Genomic DNA, 27,267 nt, shown 5'->3' with positions numbered 1-27,267 from the left:
AGGGAGATGGTGAAAAATCCCCTGGAATCAGTGAGGGGGAGTGGCCCGGTGTCTGCCGTGGCAGCAGAAGGTTCTAGAAGGAGAGCAGACAAATAAACATCTGCACACAATAGCACACATGAAGAGTTGCACTTTATTTCAGGGCATGGTCCCCCGCAGTGGCAGGAATTGGTCGTTACAAACATCAGGTCACAAATGGGGTCACCAAGCAGTGCCACGGCGCAGTGATCGTCACCTGTCACCAGAGCGGGCCCAGAGCAGCACCAGGGTAGGAACTATCCCAAACACAGCTACAACACTGCTCCCTTCTTGGAATTACCTCTGGCACCGTGGGGGATGGTGATGAGGACACCCAGAGCCCCTGCTGGGTGTCTCAGTGCTCCAGAAGAGCTGGTACCTCACATTCCAGGTGTGTGAAGCCAACAAACAGCTGCAGTGGGGGAAAGTACAGCCAAATACCCAAATCTAGCAGGCAGTGAGCACAGCCCCACCTTCCCTACACCAGGGGCTGAACCCTCCTGTTGTGCAACACTGTTCACTTTATTTTTATAGTTCAACGTGGGGAAGCATTTCAAGGCTGGTAAGAACCAGGGGCCTTGGTGCTTCCCAGAGCTCCATCCCTGCAAAACCACCATCACCTGCCCCAGTGCCTTCCAGGCAGGGCAGCTGCACCCTGCACTAGCCCTGCCCTGCTCCTGCTCCGTGTGTACAAGCTACAGTTCAACAGCCAAACCCAGAAAGGGCAGGAAAAACCTGCAGAAAGCAGAAATTGAAACAGCAAGTCTCCTACTGAGTGTCTTGAGCAAAGAGAGTGAAAGGAAGGGGACTAAAGCTAACACTGACTACAGCAACAACCTTTTTTTAACCTGCTGCTGCTCCTGGGTGAAGATCCAAGGAAACAGCCAAAAAACACCAAAAAAGACAGAGGGAAACCTTGTGTTTGTGTTGTGAGTACCCACCACATTGCTGTCCTGTCCCAGTCAGAAGCACAGCCTGGTCAGTGCCACCACAGCTGGGGCTGAAGCGTGGGGCACATGTGGCCCTGTGCCCAGGATGGAGGGCAGAGCCCCCCAGGCCAGCAGTGTCCCAGAGCAGCTGAGGGGAACCAGGGCTGCCCAGCCAGGGCACAGCCCCTGGTCCTGCTGAGGTAGATATGGCAACGTGCAGGGGCCAGACCTCGGGGTGAGCCCGGGGCTCAGCAGCCTCCTGGGCCCTCCACACTCCCAGGCCAGACCCAGTCATCGCTTCTTTCCAAGCAGGAAAAGCTCTTCCCTCCTCCTCTGGCAGCCCTGGCTTGGCTCTAACAGAGGCAAGGAAAGATGAGTGCCTGGCTAAAGCCCCAGCTTGGGGCACAAGCAGGTCTGTGGGGCTGGTCAGTGGGACTGGACCCACACTGGACTGGTCCCACTCTGGTCCCTGTGCTTCAGCCTCCCAAGGGATCCGGCGCCCCTGGACAGAGGCAGCACCCACAACTCTCCCTGGTGCCAGAGCAGGGCTGGGCGAGCTGGAGGGGCCTGGAGGAGCCCTGGGGATGGGTGAAGTGTGAGAGGAGCAGCAGAGCTCCCAGCACTGCCCACGTTCCCAGCTCCCTGGCTCGGCTCTGGGGGCACACAGAGCCAGCAGGGTGGGTGGGTGCCCAAGCTGATTGCCAAAGCCAGCGAGCTGGTGGCTCCTCAGCTCGTCCCTGCTCCAGGCACTGCACCCACAACAATAAAAGGAACACAGGACAGGATAACTCAATGTTTCTGGCCAGGCATGGGACAGCAGAGCAGATTTCTGATGGGAATCCTGCCCAGGAGCACAGCAGCTCCCAGCACACCCTCTCCTGCCAGCAGACAGGAGCCAAACCCCTCCTCAGGCCAAGCCCACCCCACACACAGGCTTTGATTCCAACGGGAATGAGCAGATCCATGAGCTACTTCCCAAACCATACCAAATGTAGCAGGGATGCTGGAAGGACAGGGAGCTTACCCCGAACCTCACCTGCACCACACAGCACCCAACAACCCCAGAGCAACCCTGCCCTGCCCTGCTCCATTCCCCCAGCCATGGAGCAGCCACTTGCTGGGCCAGCACAGAGAAAGAACCAAAGAAAACAACCCCAAACCCCACGAGGATGCTGGAAAAGTTCTTTTCCATCCAAGGCCTCCACCCCATGGAGCTGGGCTTCGGCCATGAAGCGAACAAAGAAAAGCCAACAGTACAGAAGCAGTAAGGCCTAGCTGAGGAAGGACATCAGTGCTCCCAGAGCATGTGGGAGCCTCTGGCTCCTGACACAAGCTCTCCAAACAGGGAAAAGCCCTCTCTGTGAGGGGCTGGACGGGCTGGGAAGGAGAGGGAGATACAACTGCCTTCCAGAACACAAAACAGTGATGGGGCAGTCAAAACCAACATGGGAACCAAACAAGATTTTCCCTCAACACAAGGGATTTCTACACAATCAAGGGGGGCTGTTCCCACCAGGATGTCCTTGCTGGGAATAGTCAACCAGAAGGACCCGAAACACATCTCAAAGCTCCAAACCAGCCTATTTGTACCATGTGCCAGCCAGGGCTGGGCAGCAGCAGGGGACAGACACCATGGTCCTGCACACTCCTTCATCCCACAGCAGGAAAGAATGAAAGAGCTTTGCAGGAACAATTCACTTCCTTCTCCTCCTCCTTTTTTTTTGTTTGTTGGGCTTTTTTTTTCATTTCATTTTACGATTATTCCATTTTTTTCTTTTTAAATACACAGCATTTCTTCCAGAAGGCAAACCCCTCCAGAACTTCACATCCTTTTTTTTTTTGTTGTTTGTTTGTTTTCTTTAAGGCGTCACCAGAGTCGACCAGCCGGGATCCAGCTCAGCACAGCTTGGCTTTCACAGAGCTCCTCCTCTCTCCCTTCACAGCCAGGAGGGCTGCACGAGCTCTAAGTGGAGTGCAGGGGGATGACAAATTTGCAGCCAAAGGGGGAGTGGTAGTTGATGCCCACCTCCTGGAAGACCTTCTGGGGAATGCCAATGTCACAGAGGTAGACGCGGCCGGCGCGCTCGCCCAGCGGCAGCGGCAGCCCCAGCGCCAGCGACCACTTGGCATCGATGCCCAGCTCCATCTCGCTGATGGGGGGGTCTATGCTCAGCACGGGGGCACGGTTCTGGTTGGCCCAGTCCACCACTGCTTTGTACCAAGGCTGGTCTCTCAGAAAGGCATTCTCGTGACAATCCAGGCAGTTGATCACTAAGTCAACCGGGGTGTCTGGGAGGTCTGCAAGAAACACGGACACGGCTGAGAATCGGCGGCACCAGCTGCAGGGTTGGGGTTTGGCTTCCACTCTTTATGCACAGCCTGGCCTCACCTGCTGGTACTGCCACCCTTCCCTCACAGAGCCATGCTCAACAGCTCTGGGGACATCCCCAGCCTGGCAGGTACAAAACCTCACCCAGTGACAGCTCATGAGCAACCCCAGCACCACTGACTCACAGTGCAGGCAGCCCAGGGGAGCACTGGGGCTCTCTGCCCATCAGGAAGGACCATTTCTATTCCACAAGGTGAAAATAAGGCTGGTTTTTGGAACACACCAGCTGTGCTGCGCTGCTGCCTGTCCCATTGAGCTCTGTCATTCTCACCTGCTGCATTCTCTCACCTGCTCTGCATCCCCCTCACCTGATGGAACACAAAGTCCTTCGTGCAAAACCATATAATGGTTTGGTTTGGAAGGGACCTTAGAGTTCATCTCATCCCACCCCCTGCCATGGGCAAGGACCTTCCACCATTCCAGGGTGCTTCAAGCCCCATCCAGCCTGGCTTTGGACACTTCCAGGGATCCAGGGGCAGCCACAGCTGCTCTGAAAAATCTGTTCCAACCTTTTACAATATTTTCACATAGGCAAGTAGCTCTGTCAGCACAACACAGCCCTAACTCCCAGCTTTGTTTCTCCCCAGAAGTTCAAATGAAGCAGCTTGGAAAACGACTGGTGAAGTGCCAGGCAGCAGCCAGCAGTCTCCCAGGAGCTGTTTATTCTAGGGAATACCAAGATGGGAATCCTGACAGCTGCTGCAATCCTGCCAGCAGAGCTGGCTCCTGCTTTGCAGCAGCAGCTGGACACTCATTCCCTCCCAGCTCCAACATGCTGAACAAGGCAGCCCCTCATCCTACCAGCACAGCTCCATACAGCAGCTCTTCCTGATCTCTTCCCACCGGAAACATCTGTGGCAGCACAAGTGCTCCTCTGTCGAGGCTCTGAGTGCCTGCTGTCCCTGCAGCCTCTGGGCAGCCACCCAGGCGTGACAGTGCCACTAGATGGTGCCAGGGCAGCGGGCAGAAGCCAGATCTGCTCCTTGGAGGAGCCAGCCCTGCTCTCCCTGGAGGAACCAGCCCTGCTCTTCCTGCAGAAAGCCTGGAGAAGCTAGCCCTGGAGAAGCCAGCCTTGCTCTCCCAGAAGAAGTCAGCTCTGCTCTTCCTGCAGAAGCCAGCCCTGCTCCCCAAGGAGAAGCCAGCCCTGCAGAAGCTGGCCCTGCTCTCCCTGGAGGAGCCAGTCCTGAAGAAGCCAGGTTTGCTCCCCCAGGAGAAGCCAGCCTTGCTCTCCCTGCAGAAGCCAGCCTTGCTCCCCCACTGGAGAAGCCAGCCCTGCAGAAGCCAGACCTGCAGAAGCCAGCCCTGCTCCCCCTGCAGAAGCAAGACCTGGAGAAGCTGGCCCTGCTCCCCCTGGGGAAGCCAACCCTGGAGGAGCCAGCCCTGCTCCCCCTGCAGAAGCCAGCCCTGCAGAAGCCAGTCCTACTCTCCCAGGAGAAGCCATCCCTGCTCCCCCCCAGGGGAAGCCAGCCCTAGAGAAGCCAGCCCTGCTTGGCCACTGACCTTTGACACTGGACACCTGCTGTCCCTGTGTCTTGCTGAAGAGGTTGAGCTCGTTGGTGATGGGCTCCAGCATCTTGACGAAGTTGGGGAGGAAGAGGATGACGTGGACGTCGTGGTTGGAGAGGTGCCGCCCGCAGCTGATGCCCTGCGCCCCCTTCACGTGGGGGCCGCAGAGCAGCGCCACCGTGGGCCGCTGGTGCACGTTCTTGGGGTTCAGTCTGAAACACAGGCAAAAAAAAGGGACTGTCAGCAAACCCCAGAGTCTCTTACCTTCTTCCTGCATGAGAAAAAAAAATTAAAAAAAAACCACCCAGTAAGATGCAAATTGCCAGGTGTTCTGCAAATCTGCCACTGCTCTCCAGAGCAGCCCACATCCTTTTGTGGTGCTGACGCTGCTCTGCCTGCACGTTCAGAGAAGCTCAGACTTGGTTGGGTGCAAAGAACCCTAAAGGTCATCCCTGTGGGCAGGGACACCTTCCACTAGCCCAGGCTGCTCCAAGTTCTGTCCAGCCTGGACTCGGACACTCCCAGGGATGGGGCAGCCACAGCTGTGCTGGGGCTCAGCATCCTCACAGGGAAGAATTTCTTCCACATATTTCACCTAAATTTCCCCTCTTTAAGTTCCTGATAAAGAGGCCCTCTCTGGCTTCCTTACAGGCCCCTTCAGATACCTGAAGGTTGTTCCAGCCTTCTTTTCCCCCTCCCTTCAGGACTTCCTGCACCCACAGCTGAGAGCATAAGGTTCCAACAACTGTAGAAAGTAAGGTCCCAACAATCTCTACTCCCTAAGCTTCATTAATTACACAATAAAGTTAATTTGGCCAGGAAGGCATCAGGGCTTGCAGCAGGAATTTCAGCTGCCTGTGTGCACTCAGTGCTCTCCATCAAGTGATCAGATGCTGGTAAAGAGCTCCTGAGTAAGTGAGCAGGTGCTAATAAAGAGTTCCTGAATAAGTGAGGAGGTCCTGTTAAAGCACTCCTAAATAAGTGAGCAGGTCCTGCTAAAGCACTCCTAAATAAGTGAGCAGGTCCTGGTAAAGAGCTCCTAAATAAGTGATCAGGTGCTGGTAAAGCACTCCTGAATAAGCAGATGGAGACTGAAGGGTTACTTTTCTTTTTGAGAGCAAATAATCTGGAGCAGCTATCAACAGCACAAAAACACAGGTGCAGTTCCTGCCCACAGCAACAGCCACAGAAGCAGAGGCAGGGAGCAGAGCTCTTCAGGAGTCAGCAAAAGGCACTGAGTGCACTCCAAAGCTGCTGCAAAGAGCAGGATGTGCTCAGGTGAGCTGCAGATGCTTGAAAAGCTGAGTTAGCCTCACAAAAATCCACACAGCGCTGTTTTCATGGGCTGCCTTCTGCTTTTATTGACACTGTGAAATTGTAATGTGCCAAATCAGCAAAGGGAAGGTTCCTTTCTGTGCAGAAAGGAGCTCATCACACATTCTGCATTGCTCCATCCACCTCAGGCAGCACCTGTGCAAAGCTCAGCTCCCCCAACAACTCCCAGTGAGGGGGAAGGAAAACCTCAGCTGTGCTTTGTCTGTGAGTCAAGAGCTCAGAGGGCCCTGTCAGCCCCTTCCCTCCCCCCAGAGGCCCCAGCTGTACCTGTTGGGCCCCCCCAGGAGGCTCAGGGCCATCTGGCTGGCACACACCCCTGTCATCTCCAGCCTCCTCTCCAGGGTCAGCCCGTGCTTCTCAGCCACCGCCAGCAGCTTCTTGTGCAGCTCGTAGGACACGCTGGGGACCACCAGCCCCGAGTCTGGGGGGCAGAAACAGGGGAAGGAGGCACAGATGGGGACAGTCAGACACCTCAAAACAGTGAAAAGGTTCATCCTTCACTGTTAACTGTTCACCCACGTTCCTTCCCAAGCCACCAAATTAATGCAAATTATTCTCAGCGAAGCAGAAATAGCTAAACACAAGTGTCGGCTTAAAATGACACTTCCACAAAAGTTCTGTGGGAAATTTTAGTAACATGAGGTCTGAGAAGGCCTCTGGGACTTAAACCTTAATATTCCATCTCTTTCTTCATGGTCTCCAGGCCAACAGAGCTTTAACCCACCATAAAGTGCTCCTGAGCACTGTGAAAGTCAGAAGAGCAGCTGTGAAGTACCAAAAAAAGCCTGGATGTTTTATGCTTCCTGACACTGGTCCCCAAAATCCCAAGATCCCAGCAAAACAAGCCATCCCACATTTGCTGGTAGGTATTCCCATGCCAGAAGGGCTGCTCCAGACCCAGCAGCTGCATCACAGCACACAGAGGCAGCAGGGAAATGCTCAAAGGATAAACTGTGCAGAAAAACACCTCCCAGGTGATCTGGAGAGCCTGGGCTAGCGAGCTGGGAAATGCTCCAGCATTTGGATCAAGAGAAAAGAAACAAGAGAGGTTTTGTGAAGTGCTGAGAACTGTCCAGCCTGGCCTTGGAGACTTCCAGGGGCTGTCACAGCTTCTCTGGACAACCTGTGCCATCTCCTTATGGGATGTCCACAGAGCAGCTCTCAGCTCCTTCTCTTCCCAGGAATGCCAGCTGAGTGCAGCAGCCAGCTCCCACTCTGAGACAGGCACAGGAGGTGCACCATGGAGCAGAAAGGCTGAGGATTGAATCAATGCCTGCTAGAGGAAACAGCAGGTCAAAAAGTGTGAGCTCAGTCCCTCCATCAGCATCTCTCCTCTCAGCTTGCCCAGTGCTCAGCAGCCCTGGCTCCCCCTGATGCTCCCCCTGGCCTCTCTGCTCTGGGGGCGACAGTGGCCCCCTGGGTGCTCCTGGTAGCCCAGCAGGGCTGGGGCTGCCTGTGCTGCTAGGGAAGAGCTGTGGGAATGTGACAGGGCTGCTGGAAACACTCTGAGGGGCACAGGCAGCCCTCCTGCACCCACCCCAGGAGCAAACCCAGCCATTCCTCATGGGCTGGGCTCCTCTGCACACAGCAAACACCACCAGAGCCAGCTCTCACAGCCAAGGGCCAAATGAGCAGTGTGGATTTGAGCTGGGAGGAATTATTAGTGCTGCTGTATTCCCCAGGGTGTCCCAGTGTCGTGGGCTGTGAGATGTGCCTGGGGTGTGAATTCTATCACCATCTGTTAGAGGTGGGGCAGTTCTCTTCAGTTCATTGGGCAGTTTTCTTTATCTCTTCCACAACCAACCCTTCCTCCAGGAGATCTCTTCTGTTCATGGGCCATTAATTATTAATTATCTCCTGTTCATGGCCAGTGAGTGTCCCTGCATGGCTGATAAAATTCCATCATCCCATGGGGAGATGCCCTGCCCAGGGGAGGAGCCAAGCATTCCTACCTGGATCCAATCTGAGCTTTGGGACACCCCAGCAGCCTTTGCCCACTGCATTCCCAGAGGAGCAGCTTCTGCTGCCCTGCATTGCCAGAGGAGCAGTGGGAAATGTGCACCTCAGGGACCCTCTTAGGGCCAAACGGGCACCCAGCTCCTGTCACCATGCCTTAGGTTGGAAATGGGGCTGTGCACTCCATTTCCATCTGTTACAGCTGGGGCACTTATCCTCTGTTCATTGGGCAGTTTTCTTTATCTCTTCCATGACCCATCCTCCCTCCAGGAGATCTCTTCTGTTCATGGGCCATTAATTATTAATTATCTCCTGTTCATGGCCAGTGCCATCATCCCATGGGGAGATGCCCTGCCAAGGGGAGGAGCCAAGCATTCCTACCTGGATCCAATCTGAGCTTTGGGACACCCCAGCAGCCTTTGCCCACTGCATTCCCAGAGGAGCAGCTTCTGCTGCCCTGCATGGCCAGAGGGAGCCCAGGCCCATCTCCAGCAGCCCTGGAGCTGCAGAGGAAAACTCCCCCCTTGTGCAGGATCCCTGCTCCAGCAGAACCACAGCTGGCACTGCAGGAGGGTGAGCCCCCATGGGATGGGGCTGTGCCACCCCCCTGACACACAGGGGGTGTCAGCTCCTGCTCTCACTCTGGCAGGGTTGGTTTGTATCACTGCATTTTTATTTTATTTTATTTTTTTCCCTAACAAAGAACTGTTATTCCTATTCCCATACCTTTGCCTGAAAGCCCCTTAATTCCAAAATTATAATAATTTGGAGGGAGGGGGATTACATTCTCTATTTCAAGGGAGGCTGCTGTCTTCCTCAGCAGCAGACACCTCTCTTTTCAAACCAGGACACCCAGTCACCAACCACCCAGGCAAGCTGCAGCAGAAATGGGAGGTTTTGCACATCCTGGGGTGTTGGAACCCTGCATGCTGAGAATTTTAGAGTTTCTGTATTGAAAGACACAGATACTCAAGAGAACACTACATTTGACCTGAAGCTATAGAAAAAGCTTCCAAAATTAATTGGTAACACTAAGATTATAAGAGTGTAGTTTAAATAGAAGTGTGTAATATCACATAGTAAAAAACATTAAGAGTTTAAACTTTTAAAATATATTACTATATTACTTTTACTATATAGTAATACATTTTAAAATATATTAATATAAAGCTAAGATAGAAGTTTTAAGGCAATGATTAGTCCTTCTTCATGAGTAGTACTGTATAATTGAAAAGTCCACATTACAAGACACAAATAATTAGTTATTAAGTTAAAAGTAAGAATAATTTAGGTGTCATTTCTTAATTAGATAGTTTTTCCTTAAAACACCTTGTAGAGATAGATTCTGAGCCATTTTCTGACTTGTTAATGAAATGCTGCAGAACTCACAGCTTGTAAGACTGTATTATGGATAAAAATTAATAAACATCTGAGTCCAAACACAACAAAATACCATCTCCACACATTTAATCCCAACCTAACCAAAACAAAACAAAAAAAAAAAACCAAAAAACCCCCAAAAAACCAACCAAAAACCCCCAAACAAAAAAAACCCACCAAAGACCCCTAAAATTCTCCCAAAAACACTAAAAGCCGCACCCAAAAATACCTAAAAGCCCCGCAAAAAAAGCCCACCACAAACAGAAAAACCATGAAAAACATCCAAAAAAAACCCCCCAAAACCCCCAAGAAACAAAAAAACCCCAAAACCAACAAAAAAACAACAGAAAATCCCCAAAAACAAAACAAACAAACAAAAAAACCCCCAAAAACCAACCAAAATCCCCCCCCCCAAAAACAAAAAAAAAATCCCAAAAAATTAAAATAAACAAAAAACCTTCAATAAACAAATAAAACAATAAAAACCCAACCCCCCTCCCCCCCAAAAAAAAAAAAACCAACAGAAAAAAACCCCACAAAACAAAAAATAGTCAACCCTGGGGTTTTCTCCAGAAGTGAACCCAGAGGTGTCCCTGCAGGGGGACAGCAGCAAAAGCAGCAGAGAGGACCCTGCTGAGCCCTCCTGGAGTTCCCCCCCTGGCCTCAGCAGCCAGGCCTTGCACACACAGAGGACTCCATGTGTGCCACTGTTGCCCCAGAAGTGTCACCTGGCTGCCAGGAGGCCAGGCCAGCAGGCTGTTATCAGCCATGCCTGAGTGCTGATAAGAGCCTGAGCCCTGCAGGAATAGCCCCGGGTCTGTGCCAGCAGCCATGGCCTGCCCTGTGCCCGTAGTGGTCACAGTCACCCACCTGCCCCATGCCCACAGTGGTCACCATCTGGGTCACCCACCTGCCACATGGGTCACCCACCTACCCCATGCCACATCCTGCCTCAAGCCCACAGTGGTCACCACCTGCCCCATGGGTCACCACCTGTCCTGTGGGTCACTCACCTGCCCCATGCCCACGGCAGTCACCTACTTGCCCTATGCCATGCCCTGCCCTGTGGTCACAGTGGTCACCATCTGCCCTCTGGGTCACCCAGCTGCCCCATGGGCCACCCACCTGCCCTGTGCCATGTCCTGCCCCATGCCCACAGTGGTCATGGTCACCCACCTGCCCCGTGCCCACAGCAGTCACCACCTGTCCCATGGGTCACCATCTGCCCCGTGGGTCACCCACCTACCCCGTGCCACATCCTGCCCCATGCCCACAGCAGTCATGGTCACCCACCTGCCCCGTGCCATGCCCTGCCCTGTGCCCACAGTGGTCACCACCTGCACCGTGGGTCACCCACCTGCCCCATGCCACACGAGCCCTGCTCTGCCGCGCTGCCAGTCACAGCTCTGCCCCTGCTGTTGCTTTTCAAGCTCCAGGGATGATTTGCAATGAGTGACCCGAGGTTGGGGTCTCTCCTAGCATCACTGCTGACCCCAAAAAAGGGAGATCCCAAACTCTATTTTGAAGCACCTACGAATCCCCTGCTTAAATGCTGTACCAAGCCCCTGAAGCAGAAGGACAAACCAGACAATGTCCACTCTGTATGCACCCAACTCAGCACAGATCTTGTGTCCCCTCCACATCCTTCCCTCAGCCAGCAGCTTCAGGAAACTGCCTTTACCACAGGCTGGCTGCCAGCAGTGGGTTAATGGGAGGCACTGGTGGAGTGGCATTTAGCACGCCAGCCTGTCCTAATTGCTCCCTCTCAGGAGCAGCTGAAATGCCAGGAGAACTTCCCTTCTGTGCCCTCACGCAAGGTCCAACCAGTCAGACTGGCTCATCAAAAGCAGGCCCAGGGAGTTAAATAAACTCTGGCAGAGTAAACCCACTAACAATAACACCACTGCCACAAAACTGAAGCTCTGCCAACTTTAATTATGTTTGGGTTGGACAGGGCATCTTTATTGTTTGCTAATGAAGGCAATAAAATAAATTAGCCCAGGCCTTTTAATATTAAATAAATGTATTTTACAGCTGCCTGGAAAAAAAAAAACAAAAAAAAACCAAAATAACCCACAAGGCAGATATAGACTGGATGGTTTTGGGACATGCAGAGTGACACTGGGAGGATAAAAACATCCCAAGCCAGCAGAAGAGGGAGTTAACCTTCCAGAAGTTAAAGAATAAGGAGTTTTTCCCCAAACAAGCCCTGTAATGCTGCTGGGATGCCCAAATGCTTCCCAAGCTTGCAGTGGCAGGGAAAAAGGAGAGGGTTGGATCCCATCTTTTCCCTTGGCCATTTCAGCAGCTCTCTAGTTCCAGTTCTCTGCTAAAATAACTCCAGGCACTGGCTCAGGCAGAACTGGACTCAGCACCTCCTGCAAGCTTCTTCCCTTTGGCAATGAATAATCCCAGGTCCAGGTCCAGAGCCTCACAGTGTGACAGTCTGGAGCTCTTGTCCACACCAGGCACATGAGACATCCCTTACTGCTTTCTGCTGGTGGTAAAGCTGGAAGCACCTGCCTGCAGTCTCAGCCAAACACATTTACTGCCCCTCAAAGAACACAACCTTAAGGGCTGCTTTTGTTAATCATCGTTGTTTTTAATTACAGCAAATCCCACCAGAGTTCTGGCTGACCTTCCAGTGAGATCCTCCCCCAGCATCAGTGCACAATTCCCTCCAGCTAAGCAAAAAAAAAAACTGCCAGAGGGACAAAGGGACTCTGCCCCAGGCCCACTGTTTGCTCCTGAAGCAAAACTGAGGAGACAAAGTTTTCCCTCTCCTCAAAGCAGCCCAGAACACTTCACACATTCAATATTCACATCCAGCTTTGGAGGAGCTAAAAGAGGAGAAAAGTCAGTCAAGGACAGGGAAAGGAAAAGCCTTTCCAAAGGAAAAGCCACACTGTGGGCATCACCCTCAGGGCACACCCAGCCTCTGACCCTGGCACAAAGCTCTGCCTGCTCCTGCACCTCCTCACTGTGAAGGAAAGGCTTGTTTGAAGAACAGACCCTCCTGCAAACTCCTCTGAGCTCCCACACTCCTGCACAATGTTGGCTCTGCAGAAGGACCTGCTCCCAAAACACAGAGATGTTCAAACACAGGAGTTTTGGTGCCAACAGCAGAAACAGAGACAGGCCTGAGCCAACCCACATTTAAATTCTCTGGAAGCAGAAAAAGGCATCTCACACCTTATGCAAGGATCAGCCTTTCCAGGGAGGCAGTTTTTGCTAAACAGTTGCATTTCCCAGTAAATAAAGAGACAGATCTACAGCAGCCAGCCCAAACCAATGAAGATGAATGATGTGTTTAGGAGTGTGGAGTTCCAGGGATGGATTTAGCTCAGCCACAATCACCTGCTAAGTTCTATTAGCTCCAAGTTTTCACTTTTGCTTGGAACAGATTCCCACCTTCTTCCTTCCTTGCTCACTTCTAAAACCCAGGGTTGTTTTAGAAGTGTTTTACTTGACAGCCTAGCTCCACAAAACCAGCTCTCAGCAAAGCCTCCCAGTGGACTGAAGTGTTTATCCTACACACACCAAGTTCTTCCAGTCAGCAATAAAACCCCAGGCTGGATGTCCTGCAGGTGAATCTTTTGGGGAACTCAAAAGACTGACTCCACACTGACATCAGCAGTTTGGTTTTACCTCTGTACCATCCTCCATGGCATCAAAAAGCAGGCAGGGATCCACAGACAGGGATCCCACAGTGCCAAGAGCTGGATATGAACTCCCTGCCAATCTCCAGCATCAGTTTTTGTGCTGTTGCAGCAGACAGAGAATCACTGTCTCAGTCAGAATCACTGTCTCACTGTCTCTATTAACACAATCATCTCTCAGACTGGCTCAGGGTGAAAAAAAAAACAAGAGAAAGAAGTGCTTTGTCATAACTAGGAAGTGCTTTTTGCAAGGAGAGCTTCCCTTAGGAAACCAGAAAAAACTCTGCAGGGAGAATCCTGCCACAGACACATCCAAAACCAAAAAGGCTTTTGGAGCTCTTGGCACTCATTTAATCCTACCAGCTGCTCTTTGAGGCACTGAGAGGCAGGCTGCCTACAGCTCAGCATCCTCCTTCCAGCTGCTAAACAAAGGGATTTGGAGTGCAGCAAACAGGATTGGGTTTCCATCCCTGAATTTACTCACTGCTGCTCAGTGCATGCTGGTTTTCCTCCCAGGAATTCTGCTGCTAGAATCCCCTGTCAGCCATCCTGCTCAGATTGGCTGCCAACAGTGGCTTAGCTTTTGTTTCAGACTAGACATCCACAGAGGCCCTGTCTCCTCTCAAACAAGCCAGCTGGAAGATGGATTGACAAGTATGAAATTTGAAAAAACCCACAAGACAGACAGGAAATCACACAGAAAATGAAGAGGTGCTTGTTCACACAGCACAGTGTGGCTACTTCCACAGAGAGATGCTGAAAGCTTAGGGAGATGTAAAAAAGCAAGAGGTTAAATTAAGCAGGGAAAAAAAAGCCATTAATCCTGAACTCTCACTGCTGCCTCAGGAAGTCTTAAAATAATGAAAAATCAAAGACAAAGCAGTGGGGGAAAGTCTCACTGCATGTTTGTTTCACTTTTCCTGGAGGATCCTTGCAAACACAACACTGAGCTGCTACAACCCACTGTGTTTTCCTCTCACCCCAGAGCAGAATGGGACACTAGGAAGAGGAATGACAGAAATGGAAAACTAGGACATTGTTATACACCAGAACCATCAAAAAAAGAGCCTTTTCAAAACTGAAAAGCAGCAAATCATTACAAATCCACCAGCTTCCTCCCCTGAAGCATTTCACACCCCAGATGGAATTTCCAGGCAGAGGAAGAATGACAGCCCAAGGAGCTGCTCACACTTCTGCTCAGGCTACCAGAATATCAGTTGGTTTGAGTTCCTGCAAAAAGAGCTGACATCTGATTTCATTCTGATGTGGAAAGAAACACTCCTGGAACGCCAAATTTCCTTCACTCCCACATTTTACTTAAAATCAAAGGCAAGATACCCCAAGGAGACTAAAGTTACCTGAAATTTGGACTAAATGTCCCATAAATCCTTTTTACATGAACTATATTTAAACCCACAGAGAAATGGAGAACTACAACCCAAAGAGTGCCAGAAGCACAGGAAATCTCCTGAAACCATGAAAGCACAAATCCTGAGCCCATCCCTCTGTCCCTCTCAGAGTCCACATGGGTTCCCCAGGCTACTGAAATCAAAGCAAGGATTCAAACACCTCTTCTTCAATTCCCAACCACCAGCTTTGCTCCCTGTTGGAGTAACACTTACTTTGCTGCCTGTCACAGACATCTTTTATGAAAAATCCTTTCCTTAGGATTTTTCCTCTTGAGAAGCTGAGAAGCTTCAAGAACAAAATGCAAACAATGGTTATCTGCTGCTGTGGAATGCAACAAGTGCATCTGTGATTGGTCTCATGTGCTTGTTTCTAATTAATGGCCAATCACAGTGAGCTGGCTCGGACAGAGAGTCTGAGACAGAGCCTTTGTTACCATTCTTTCTTTTTCTATTCTTAGCTAACCTTCTGATGAAATCCTTTCTTCTATTCTTTTAGTATAGTTTTAATATAATATATATAATAAAATAATAAATCAAGCCTTCTGAAACATAGAGTCAGATCCTTGTCTCTTCCCTCATCCCAAGACCCCTGTGAACACAGTCACAGCTGCCCTCTCTGAGCATTTCTCTCAGAACCACTGCAAAGAAAGGCTGCGTGTGTGAACAAACAAATCCAACCTTGCTCGGACCCCTCGCAGCAAAAATCCACCACGTGTGGCCCCAAAAGCAGCACTTTGGCTCCTTATCAGGAACATACCCGTGCAGAACTCTTTGTGGGGGTTCTGGGGTACCACAATCCTCCTGTAGACGATGGGCTCTGACTCCAGGATGTTCTCGTCGTGCCGGTAGCGGGCGGGTTTCTCGTTGGGGGTCCCTCGGGAGCGGGTGCCGCTCCTCCTCTCGTAAGTCTCGATCTCTTCAAACACAGCTGCCTTGTCAAAAAGGGCCAGGTTGCCCTCAAAATCGAAATCAGTGTCTGGGATTTCATCAATGTCATCCCCAAAGCATTCGTCATCCTTGCTCTTCATCTGCCCGTTCTTCAGGCCGCTCTTCTTTGGGGTCACCTGGTTGGGGTGGCGGCTGCTGGATGACCCTAAGCCAAAAGAAAAGCAAGGTGGGAGTGAGTCCTGAAAGGGAAAAAGGCATTTTGGGGCAGAGGGGAGCTCCTGCTTATAGTCCCCTCACTCAAGGGATGCTCACCATGGAGCTGGCATTACCCAGGCTCAGCTAGGCCAGCAGGAAATAGAACATCAAATAACAAACAGAACACCAATAGAAAATAGAGCAGCAGCAAAGAGACTTTCAGGGACTTCCCTCCAGCAGCCAGGTTAGAAAAACAGGCTTGCCCACAGTAGCAAAAGAGGTGTTTCTCCAGGTTTTATTTAATCCCATGCCACATCAGTGGGAAGGTAATCAGCTGTGACCTAGGAATTTTCCCATGTTCAGACAAGTGTGTGACCCAAGCCCTTCTCTGGAACTCCCCTAAATTTCAGAAACTACTGTAGGTGCTTCCATCCCTATTAGTGATCTTTAAGGGATAACATCAAACCCTGAATAGAAAGGATCTCTTTTTGCTCAACCTTGATATAATTTCTGTGAAATGAAACACAGTCCATTGCCTTATTCCTGTTTCATTCTCCTCCTTACCCATTACCTTGTGTTTTGGAATACACTTCTTTCCAACCACAAGTCATTGGGAAAGCCCAAATTCTCTGGAGTGAGACTGATGAAAGTCTCCTCCTAAGGGCTGGAGATGAAAAACTGATGTAAATATACAATGATGAGCTCAACATATCCTTTACTTGCTCATTTCTTCCTTTGTCCTCCAGGTCCAGACAATATTATTTTGTTTGTCCTTGCCAGTGTCACATTTGCAATTACTAGAAAATATTTCAGGCCAATTCCTGCAGTTCCAGGAATCACCTACAGTGTCCAACAGATGGAGTAAGTCATCAAGCCAGAGCTCTTGCTCTACTAAACCATTTCCTGTTGTTCAAGATAATCCCATTTGTGAGGGATTTATACAAATGACTTGGAGAGAATCAATTTGATACCACAGAAACAAAGAATTTTGAGCCATCCAAGGAGATTTCCAAACATCCCAAAAGATTTGCAGCAGGCACAAACTCCACCAGCACCCTTCCCATCCCCTTCAAGTCCAGTTTCAGCATGTCTAACTCCAGTCATGCTGAAATGTGATTAGCTGAGGATGTGTACCTGGTTTATTTCCAGTCAGAGAGGCATTGCCTCAGCAAGGATTTATTTCAGATAGTGTGGGGCTTGGTTTTTCTCAAGAACTGGTTAATAACTAACCTGAAAGCTTTCCCCAGTCACCACAGCAAGATCCTAAATCTGCCAGGCCTTGCAGAATAACCATTCCCCATTAAGGAAAAAAACTCAAACAACCTTCTCAGATAATGCACCTTTTGTCTTGGAAGGACAGACAGCAGAATTCCAGCACTGTGGTGACAAAACAGGATTTAGGGGAGAGGAAAGGCTTGCCAGGAAGGAGAATTTCAGTAGGCACACTGCAACCACTCATTTATGTGCAGGTTGCACATTTGGTTTTGAAAGTTTTTGGTACCAATTTCCACTCTGTGCCAGATAAAGAGCTCCCAAACCAAAGGTGACACAAAGCTGGACAGGATTTGGTTTGGAACTGAACTGCCACAGCTGCTGCTCTGAAGGAGGAAGATGAGGAATGCAAACACAACAGGCCCAAGCTCTCCCAACACTCAGGAACTGCAGCTCAAGCAGAAGCCAAGGGACTCTCAGGTGGACAAGCTGGAGCCTGCACTGCCACAAAGGCAAAGCCAGCCTGCTCCTTGTGTCAGTGGCAAGAGTTTGGGCAGCTCAGGCTGCTCCTGTCACACTCCCCTGCAGCAAACAGCTCCACACTCCCCTCAGCTGCCCTAAAACTCAGAGTGGCTGTCCAGTGGGACAGGAGCAGCTGATGTGAGCATGGAATGCTGATGGAATAAAGCTGGAGAACAATGGCTGCAAAGCTCCCTGCAGCCACAAAGAATGGGAACCATGAGCCCACCTCATCAAAACATGGTGGGCAGCTCCCTGAGCCATCCAGAGCTCTGCAGTGCTGCTGACCCACCCAGCTCTGCCCTGGCTGCCCCACAGCCCCCTAACAAGGCACACAGAACGTGGCACAGGCCTGCAAGGAGCTGGGAGCAAAGTTAGGAGCTGTTCCTCTTCAAGCATCACCTTCTAGGCAGGAAAAAATGACAGCTGGTTCTGCTCAGGGAAAAGGAAAGAGGCAGAAAAAGGGCAAGGGGGGAAAGCAACATCAGGCTGAAGCAAGGTAGGTCTCCTATTCCAGCTGCTTCTGGATCACAGCTTCCAGTGCTCTGCCCTGCATGAGGAGAGCTCCATCCACTCCAAGCTGGCACACACAAAAGCACCTCCCTCACAAGATAAACAATCCTTCCCGGGCTTTTTTTGTTTCTGAGGAATAACAAGCCTTTCATGTACAGCACACAAGCAAACAAAGTTTCCAGCAAGCTGGCTGCCTTCCTGAGAGATCCCTGTGGGAGGCTTTGCTGCCAGCCCTGGCACCACGAGCCCAGTGCCAGCACGGCAGCAGAGCTATTGTTGGGAAACCTGAGCTGGTGTTTGGTGTTTATTGATTCCTGTCACACCAGGGCTCCAAAGGGCAATTGTGGCCCTCACTTGGCACGCTAGAGGCCAACAAGAGGTCAACTTTCAGCTGTAGGACACAAGCTCTGGATGACATCTCAGCCCATTCTTCCCTACAAAGCCAGGCCCAATTCCATTCCCCTCTCCAAACTTCACTCACCCTACTCTCCAAATGCACATTTTACAGGGTAAGACATCCCTTCTGGACCTCCTATATTCCAAAATGAACCCAAGCCAACACCTAGGACCTCACTCAACCTGCCTCAAAGTCTGATGTGCTCATGTAAACCCAACATGAGTTATTTGTGGGGTGAAGCTCTGCTCTCCCCAAATCTACCAGACATCCTGGAAGGGGTAAAAAATATCCCAGTTGGTGGTGGGGGAGAAAAACTTCCAGAGGTCTAGGAATTTCTCCCTAAAACCACAGCCTTACACCTGTTTCACTGGCCTGGCCCACCTTGGTTTGTTTATTTTGCAAGAAAATGAAGTAATGGAATTACTCTGGATGCATACCAAGGCTTCAACAATTAAGTCATGGAAATATGCTGGATGTACACTGAAATTACAGGAACTGGATTATGAGGATCTGGAAAGGAAGACAGCTCAGGAGGCTTTGAGGAAAAAAGTGAACAAAGCCAGTTTTGGCCCAGTTTTGAAGATTTTATCAAGAGAAATAAAAATAAGGGATGTGTGACTTTGGGATGCTCTGATTTTACATCACCCTCATTAATTTATATTTTTAACAACACAGCCAAAACCCATTTGTAATTATGTATGGGGTGATGTTGTAAAAGGTTATGGGTATAAAAGCCTTAAATAGAAAAGCCTGGGGAGATTTAAAAAGCAAGAGGTTAAATTAAGCAGGAGAAAAAAAAGCCATTAATCCTGAACTCTCACTGCTGCCTCAGGAAGTCTTAAAATCATAAAAGACAAAACAGTGGGGGAAATTCTCACTGCATGTGTCTTTCACTTCTCCTGGAGGATCCCTGCAAACACAACACTGAGCTGCTACAACCCACTGTGTTTTCCTCCCACTCGAGGATCACATTGCAGTTTGCAGCAGCTCCTTTTAGAGGAAAGACTGGAAGCTGGGAATCTTCAAACAGAAAAGATAGCAAAATGAGGAAATCCTTGGAACTGGCATTAGGCATTTTCTACATAAACAGAATCACTAAGATAGAAGATCACTGAGTCCAAGCCATGCCCTAACACCACCTCAACTAGATCACAGCACTCAATGCCACATCCAGTCTTGTTTTAAACACATCCAGGATAGTGACTCCACCACCTCCCCAGGCAGACAAATCCAGTACTTTATCCCTCTTTCAGGAAAAAACCTTTTCTTAACATCCAACCTAAATTTAAGACTGTGTCCTCTCATTCTGTAAGGAGCAAGAGACCAACCCTGTCCTGGACTGCCAAACAAATTGTATCCTATTTGTCATCTGTATGGCAGCTCTCTTCTGTTCAGTGGGCAGTTTTCCTTATCTCTTCCACAACCATTCCTCCCTCCAGGCAGACACCTGCTGATAAGGGGCTATTCAATGTCACTGCATGGCTGGTAAGAACTACAGCATCCCATTGGGAGATGTTAGCCCAGAGGGAGGAGCCAAGCATTCCTACCTGGATATAATCCTGAGATTCTGGAACACCAGCACAGCTTCTCCACTGGATTCCTCTGGATTTCCCAGAGGAACAGCAGCTGCCTCTGCCACTGGATCTTCAGAGGAAGAGACTGCACCTTTCTACAGGATCCCTGCTCCAGCAGAACCACACCTGACACTGCAGGAGGGCTGAGCCACAATTCCAATGGGACTGCTACCAACACCCTGACCCACAGGATGTCAGGCTGTGTTCTGACTCTGTCAGTGTTGTTTTAGTGCACTGCATTGCTCATTTTATCTTTTTTTTTTTCTTCCCTAGTAAAGAACTGTTATTGCTGCTCCCATATTTTTTGCCTGAGAGCCCCTTAATTTAAAATGTATAACAATTCAGAGAGGGGGGAGGGTTTACATTCTCCATTTCAGGGGAGGCTCCTGCCTTCCTTAGCAGACACCTGGCTTTCCAAACCAGGACAACCCTCACCTGACTACAGCCACCTTTTAGGTGGGGTCAGAAATAGACTGTATTTCAAAATAACCCACAGGTGGGCCAGGACAATTCCCAGCAAAGGGAAGATGCTGGACAGGAGAGCCCCACACTCACAGGAGTTGTGCCTCCTCCTGAAGCCTTTGGACTGGCTCAGCGTTTCCATGTGCCGATCCATGTAGCTCTTGGAGCACTGCTGCTGTGGGGAGATGACAATGTCCTGGCTCTTCATGTCTGTCCTCCTGGGGATGTTCTGTGGGGCACTGCTGGACATGGGCTTCTTCAGCACCTTGCCAGTGCCATTCTGGCTGGGCCCCACCTGGCAGCCCACTCCTGGCATGGCCACGTCCATGTGCTGTGAGTCCCCGCATTGCCTGCTGTCCCCTGGTCCTGGGATCTCCAGGATCTTCAGCTCAGTGATGTCACCTGCCCTAAAAACAGCACCAGAAAAGCAGGAATTTAGCAAACAGCCTGGCAGGGAAAAACCTCCTGAGGAAAAACGTCCTTGTCCAATGGGATTGTTCTGATGGCATCATCAATAAGAACAAGGGAATAAAAGGATTTTAATGCTCAAACATACACAGACATCAAAATGTTCAACTGAAATGGCAAATCTTCAAAATAACCACTTCAGTATGCCTGCACTGCACCTGGATTTTGTTTGAAAGGCTCTGCAGCTGAAACAGGAATCAGTCAAGCAAAAAATGGAAGCAACTGGTCCAGAGCTTAGCAGAAATCTGCATTAATTTAACAGTTCCCAGCTAATTAATTGCTCTCAGCCTTGAGGCTACTATTACTTTTAATCCATTTCTGCAGAAAGCTACCCTCAGATCAGAGGAGTTCATGCTCAGACAAGGAGGATACTTCCCATTTCCAAAGAAAAAAAAAGCTAAAGAAAACTAATCTAGCACTGGTCAGAAGCCAAATTAAAACAAAGGAGTGATTATAAAGCCCTCCATTTGCATTGACTGCAAGAAATAAGTCAGGAATGAGACTCTTCCAGCTTTAACTCAGCATTTGTCCAAGTGGGATGTGAAAGCAGAGAGACTTCCACACATGCCCTGCCTTCCCCCAGTGCCTCTCTTCAAAATCCAAGGGGAAAAAAAAATTCAGAGTATTGACTTTGAGGAGTCAGTGTTATTGAAAAAGGAGTGACTCAGAGCCTTAAGTACAGCATTGCAGGGAACAGGAAAATGGGCACTGAGCAGGGACTCCTGGGTATATTTTTAAGCACAGTGTTAGCAGGAACTGTAGGAAAGAACTGCTGAGGGCAAAGCTTTGAAAAAGCACCTCAGCCCCCTCTGCTACAACAGAATAGAATAGAAATAAAAAAATAAAAATATAAATATATAAAATATATATTAATAAAAATTATATATATTTATTAAATATATATATGTTATAGATTTATCTATTATATATATTGATAATTTTAAATTATATTATATATAATATAGAAAAATATAGATAAAAAATAAAACCATTTTTATATAGAATATAGATTTATATATATTATAGATATCATATATATTAATTATTTTTAAATTACATTATATATAATATATAAATGAAAATTACAAACAAAAATATATTAAAATAAACTTATTATTTAATTTTTATAAATAATAGAAATAAAATAAAATTCTTTTTAATAAAACATAATAAATATTAAGAAATAAAATAGAAATATATAAGTATATACTTAGAAATGTGTTAGAGGTGGGGCAGTTCTCTTCAGTTCATTGGGCAGTTTCCTTTATCTCCTCCACAACCAACCCTCCCTCCAGGAGATCTCTTCTGTTCATGGGCCATTAATTATTAATTATCTCCTGTTCATGGGCCAGTGCCATCATCCCATGGGGAGATGCCCTGCCAAGGGGAGGAGCCAACCATTCCTACCTGGATCCAATCTGAGCTTTGGGACACCCCAGCAGCCTTTGCCCACTGCATTCCCAGAGGAGCAGCTTCTGCTGCCCTGCATTGCCAGAGGGAGCCCAGGCCCATCTCCAGCAGCCCTGGAGCTGCAGAGGAAAACTCCCCCCTTGTCCAGGATCCCTGCTCCAGCAGAACCACAGCTGGCACTGCAGGAGGGTGAGCCCCCATGGGATGGGGCTGTGCCACCCCCTGACACACAGGGGGGCAGGGCCTGCTCTCACTCTGGCAGTTTGTGTCAGAACCCAGGACATTGCTCTGCCTGCCCTGGAGGACTCGAGACCCTGGCAGGGGGCTCAGAGACCTTGGCACAGAGTCAAAACCACCTGTGCCTTCGATTTTAGCCCATGGAAACAATTACCAACTTTGTGTGAAGATCTTCAAGCCACAAGAGTTGGAGTAGAATGATAGTGAATTTATCACCGGGTGAAAAAGTAGAATTTTGGGGTTTTTAGAATGGGGGTTCAAGAGGCAATATGGAAGAATCTGGGCATGCCCTGTTCTTCTTCTTCTTGGCCACCATCTTCTGCTGTCATGGTGGCACTTTTGGATGGGTTTAGAGTAGAGACAAACTGTGTAACATAGGTGAAAGGTATTGGAAAAATATTGTAAATAAAGTACAGGTAGTTTTTAGTATAAAAAGATAACACCAGTGTGCCACAACCCAACCTGCTGGACAGATCTCAGCAGGTCAGACAGACAATGTATTGGATAAGAGCAAATAAACAACCTTGAGAAGGAGAGCCAAGGAATCCTGTCTTCTTCTTCAGTCATAGGGCTGGGAAAAAGAGACTTTCTAACACCTCAGGGTCATCTCGACACCAGACACTTTGTCAGGTTTGTATTACTGCATTTTTATTTTTTTTTCTTCCCTAATAAAGAACTGCCATTCCTACACCCATATCTTTGCCTGAGAGCCCCTTAATTTCAAAATGATAACAATTCAGAGGGAGAGGCTTTACATTTCCCATTCCAGGGGAGGTTCCTGCTGCCTTCCTTAGCACACTTTGCACACCAAGACCCAGGCACTGGGGGCAAGGCAGGCACTCACCTGAAGGTGACCTCTGGCACGAGGCATTTGACGCCGTTGTGGAAGGGCCGTGTGAGGGAGATGGTCTGGCTGATCTGATCCACAGCAGACACCCTGCCCTGGTACACTCCCAGGCTCTCCCCACAGTTAATGGACACGATGCTGCCCAGCCAGTCCGTGGCCATGGCTGTGGCACAGAGCTGCTGCAAAGAGATGCACAAAGCCACAGCTTGAATCAGCATCCACAGCCCTAGAGCCCGCCCCAGCTCTGCTGGTTCCTCTCTCCTTGGTGGGGAGGAAGTGACAGCCCAACCATTCCAAGCAGAGTCTAAATCCCTGGATGATAAAAAATAATTTACAGTAAAATAGAAACAGATATTTTTGCCTTCCCCATGGTACGACAGATCTTTGTTTGACCACCTCAATGCAAAATCCAAAATAAATATTTGGGGTTTTGTCCTGCCTGTGGATATTCTCCTGCTGCCTCTTCCCCAAGCTGGAAATGAAACTCCAGATAATTTTAGTAAGCAGGTGATATAAGAAATATGTTCACAGAAGTCCTTGAAGGCCTTCAAATAAAGATCTGCAGATCTTTGTTTGACTGAGTGAATTTAAAATCCAAAAGAAATATTCAGAGTTTCATCCTGTCTGTGGATATATTCCTGTTGCCTTTTCCCCAAGCTGGAAATGAAACTCCAGATAATTTTAGTAAGCAGATGATATAAGGTGTTCACAAAAGTCCTTGAAGGCCTTCAAATAAAGATCTGCAGATCTTTGTCTGACCAGTTGAATTCAAGGCTGATGCTTCCAAAAAAAATATTCAGTGTTTTGTCCTGCCTGTGGATATTCTCTTGTTGTCTCTTCCCCTGCCTGGAAATGAAACTCCAGATAATTTTAGTAAGGAGGTGATATAAAAAAGATGTTCACAAAAGCCCCTGAAGGCCTACAAATAAAGATCTGCTCTTATATCACCTCCTAACTAAAATTATCCCAAGTTTCATTTCCAGGCTGGGAAAAAGGCAACACTCCCTGTGATTTCAAACTGGGAATTTATCTTTACTTCCCTCACTGAAGTTCTGGCAGATGGACATTGGCCAGAACAGCTCCTGTGAATATTCAGGACTGATCTCTGCATGTGCAAATGAAAAGCAAAATCTTTCAGGGAACAGAGATACAGGGCAGGAGGGGAACCCCAACTAACAGAGAAACACAAAAGGGGGGAAAAATCCCCAAAAAGTGAAATGCAGGACAAAAGCAGCAAAGGCAGCCTCACATCACTGCCATAATTAGATAAATGAATTAAAAAATGGTTGCTCTCCTTGCCAGCACTCGAGTTCTGTCAGAAGCAGGGAGGAAAAACTCCAATTTGTTTAGACAGATGTTTCCAACACTGCTGGAAGCAGCTAAAAAGCTCCTTTGATCCCAGATTTCCCAGTGACAGGCTCACAAGCATCATGGAGAACAAGAGACATGACAAGCTCCTAAATGTATAGATTTGCCTTTCATGCTGCAATCAAAGAGGGAGAATGTTTGATATTTACTGTGAGCAGCACAAAGAAACACGGGAGACAGCCCAGGGAGATCAATTTCCATGTAAAAATCACATTGCTGGAAGAGGCAGCTGGGTTCTCTGCACAGAAAAAGATGCAAGGAAATAAAAAAAGAACTGGATGAGGGAAAAAAATAAAAATCAAAATCTCACTTCCCCCAAGTTTCACAGGCTGAAAACAGGGGATGCTTCAAAGGGAAGAAAACATTAAATTTAGTCACAAAGGCATAAATTCCTCAGGAGCAGGCTCCTCTCCTTCCTGTGGCTGTGTGTTGATATTAAGCCATGATGAGAATGCCTGCATTCCAAGGAGATGGCTGATAAAAAGCACTCTCAAAACACAGATAGCACATCCCTGGGTATCCACAGGAAAGCTAAAGCTTCATTCCTTTTCCTGTTTTCTTTTTAATCTCCCTTAGGAAATATGGGAAGGAGCTCAGCACACATCATCACCTTACAGGGATCCTTTGGAAAAACAAGAACCTCCTTTTAGCAAAAAAACACCCAACAATAAATCTATGTTTGAGTGCAAATATAAATTAAACTATTCTGGGATTGGATTGGGAGGGGTGGCTGTGTCCCTGTAGGAATATAGAGGGGATCCCATAGGAAAACACAGGGATCCCAAATATTGCAAACAAGTGGACCAACCACATGTAAATTCAACCAGACCCACAGGTAAATATAGGGGGCCCCCAAGGTAAAAAGGGGAACCCCCCAAGGTGAAAAGGGGGATTCCCCATGGATAAACACAGGGAACCCCCAAAATTAACACAGGGATATCCCAGGGACAAACACAGGGAACCCCAAAAATAAACACAAGGATACCCCGAGGATAAACACCCAGTAATCCCCAAAAATAAACACAGACTCCTCACATGGATAAACACAGGGACCCTCATGGATAAACAGGGAACCCCCCATGGATAAACACAGGGAACCCCCAAAAATAAATACAGGGAATCCCTCATGGATAAACACAGGGAACCCCTCATAGATGAACACAGGGGAGCCCCCAAAGATAAATACAGGGAACCCCCAAAATTAACACAGGGATACCCCAAGGATAAACATCAGGAATCCACAAAAATAAACACAAGGATATCCCAGGGATAAACACAAGGAACCCCCCAAAATAAACACAGACTCCTCCCATGGATAAACATAAGGAACCCTCAAAAATAAATACAGGGAATCCCTCATGGATAAACACAGACCCCCTCCGATGGATAGACACGAGGAACTCCCCAATGGATAAACATAGAGAACCCCCAGAAATAAACACAGGGACACCCCATGGATAAACACAGGGAGCCCCCCAGGGATAAACACAGGGAGCCTCCAGAAATAAACACAGGAAACCCCATGGATAAACACAGACCCCTCCCATGGATAAACACAGGGAACCCCCCCAAAAAGTAAACCCAGGGCCCCCTAAACCACAAGACCCTTCCCCATAAGCAAACACAGCCCCCCACACAGATAAACACAGGGCCCCCCATAGGTAAACACAGGGAGCCTCATATACAAACATGGTCCCCCCTTGGGTAAACACGCCCCCCCCCCATAAGCAAACACAGCAGCCCCCAGGCAAGCACAGGACTCAAACACAGTTTAACCCCTTGTTAACCACAGCCGCCCCACAGGCCTCCCGCCCCGTGCCTGCCCCGGCACCACCTCCCCACCACGGCCCACTCAGGCCGGGCAGGGCCTGGCGCCGCCACCGCGCCTCACGGCAGTCGCGCAGAGCCCCAGCCCGCCGGGAAAGCACCACAGCAGCCCAGCCCGCTCCCTCCGAACGGCCGAGCCATGCCCGCCGTGCCCCCGGTGCCCCTCACCCGCCGCCGCTGCTGCTCCCGCCTCACCGCGGCCCCTCCGCTTCACAGACGCTCGGCGTGACGCAACTTCCGGTCACGCCCCCCGCGCGGCGCTCTGGCCGCCGGCGGGGCCATAGAGACGGCGTGGGAGCCGCGCTGTGCGCATGCGCACTGCCCGCGTCAGGAGCCCTCCGGCAGCTGTCACACCTGTGTCACACACCTGTCTGTCACATCTGTCCCTCCTTCCCCGCATCCCCTCCATCACACCATCCTTTCCATCATGTCCATCCCTCCATCATCTCCATCGCACCATCCTCTCCATCTCACCTCTGTCACTTTTTCATCCCTTCCATTACCTCCATCCACTCCCAAGGCTGCTCTCCTTTCCACATCCTTACACCCAAATTACCAACAGCTCCGTGCTCCGGTGGGGCTGGGCACTCTGGAGGGCTGATCCCTGCAGGAGATCCCCTTGGGGCTGAGCAGACCCCAACTTTCCATAGAGTGCCTTTGTATTTCCATTGGAAATCTGTGTTTATTGCCTTTGTTTGTTTTTTAAGGGAAACTGTGCAAAGCTTTGGATTTAATGGTGCTCTGAGATGGGGATGAAACATGTCCCCAC

General features: G+C 49.3%; 1 protein-coding gene across 4 annotated transcripts; it reads right to left on the bottom strand.

Moving 5' to 3' along the window:
* Window positions 1-114: 114 nt before the first annotated feature.
* Window positions 115-26,748, bottom strand: EDC3 (enhancer of mRNA decapping 3). Of its 4 annotated transcripts, none has more exons than XM_071441845.1 (7): window positions 26,667-26,748; window positions 23,301-23,479; window positions 20,435-20,748; window positions 15,339-15,674; window positions 6,445-6,598; window positions 4,837-5,054; window positions 115-3,245 (listed from the first exon to the last, which is right to left on the bottom strand). In XM_071441845.1, the coding sequence occupies exons 2-7, from the start codon at window positions 23,462-23,464 to the stop codon at window positions 2,911-2,913; spliced, it is 1,521 nt and encodes a 506-aa protein (XP_071297946.1). In that variant the 5' UTR covers window positions 23,465-23,479; window positions 26,667-26,748; the 3' UTR covers window positions 115-2,910. The 4 variants fall into 4 exon arrangements, with proteins under 4 accessions (XP_071297946.1, XP_071297947.1, XP_071297948.1 ...); XM_071441846.1 differs by having other exon boundaries at window positions 23,301-23,482; window positions 26,694-26,713; XM_071441847.1 differs by having other exon boundaries at window positions 23,301-23,482; window positions 26,667-26,684.
* Window positions 26,749-27,267: the final 519 nt, after the last annotated feature.

This window comes from Agelaius tricolor, unplaced genomic scaffold, assembly GCF_023055355.1.
Source record: "Agelaius tricolor isolate 1412-34295 unplaced genomic scaffold, bAgeTri1.0.p SCAF_16, whole genome shotgun sequence".
In the NCBI taxonomy this organism is placed as follows: domain Eukaryota; kingdom Metazoa; phylum Chordata; class Aves; order Passeriformes; family Icteridae; genus Agelaius; species Agelaius tricolor.
This window is presented reverse-complemented; position numbering and strand designations above follow the sequence as displayed.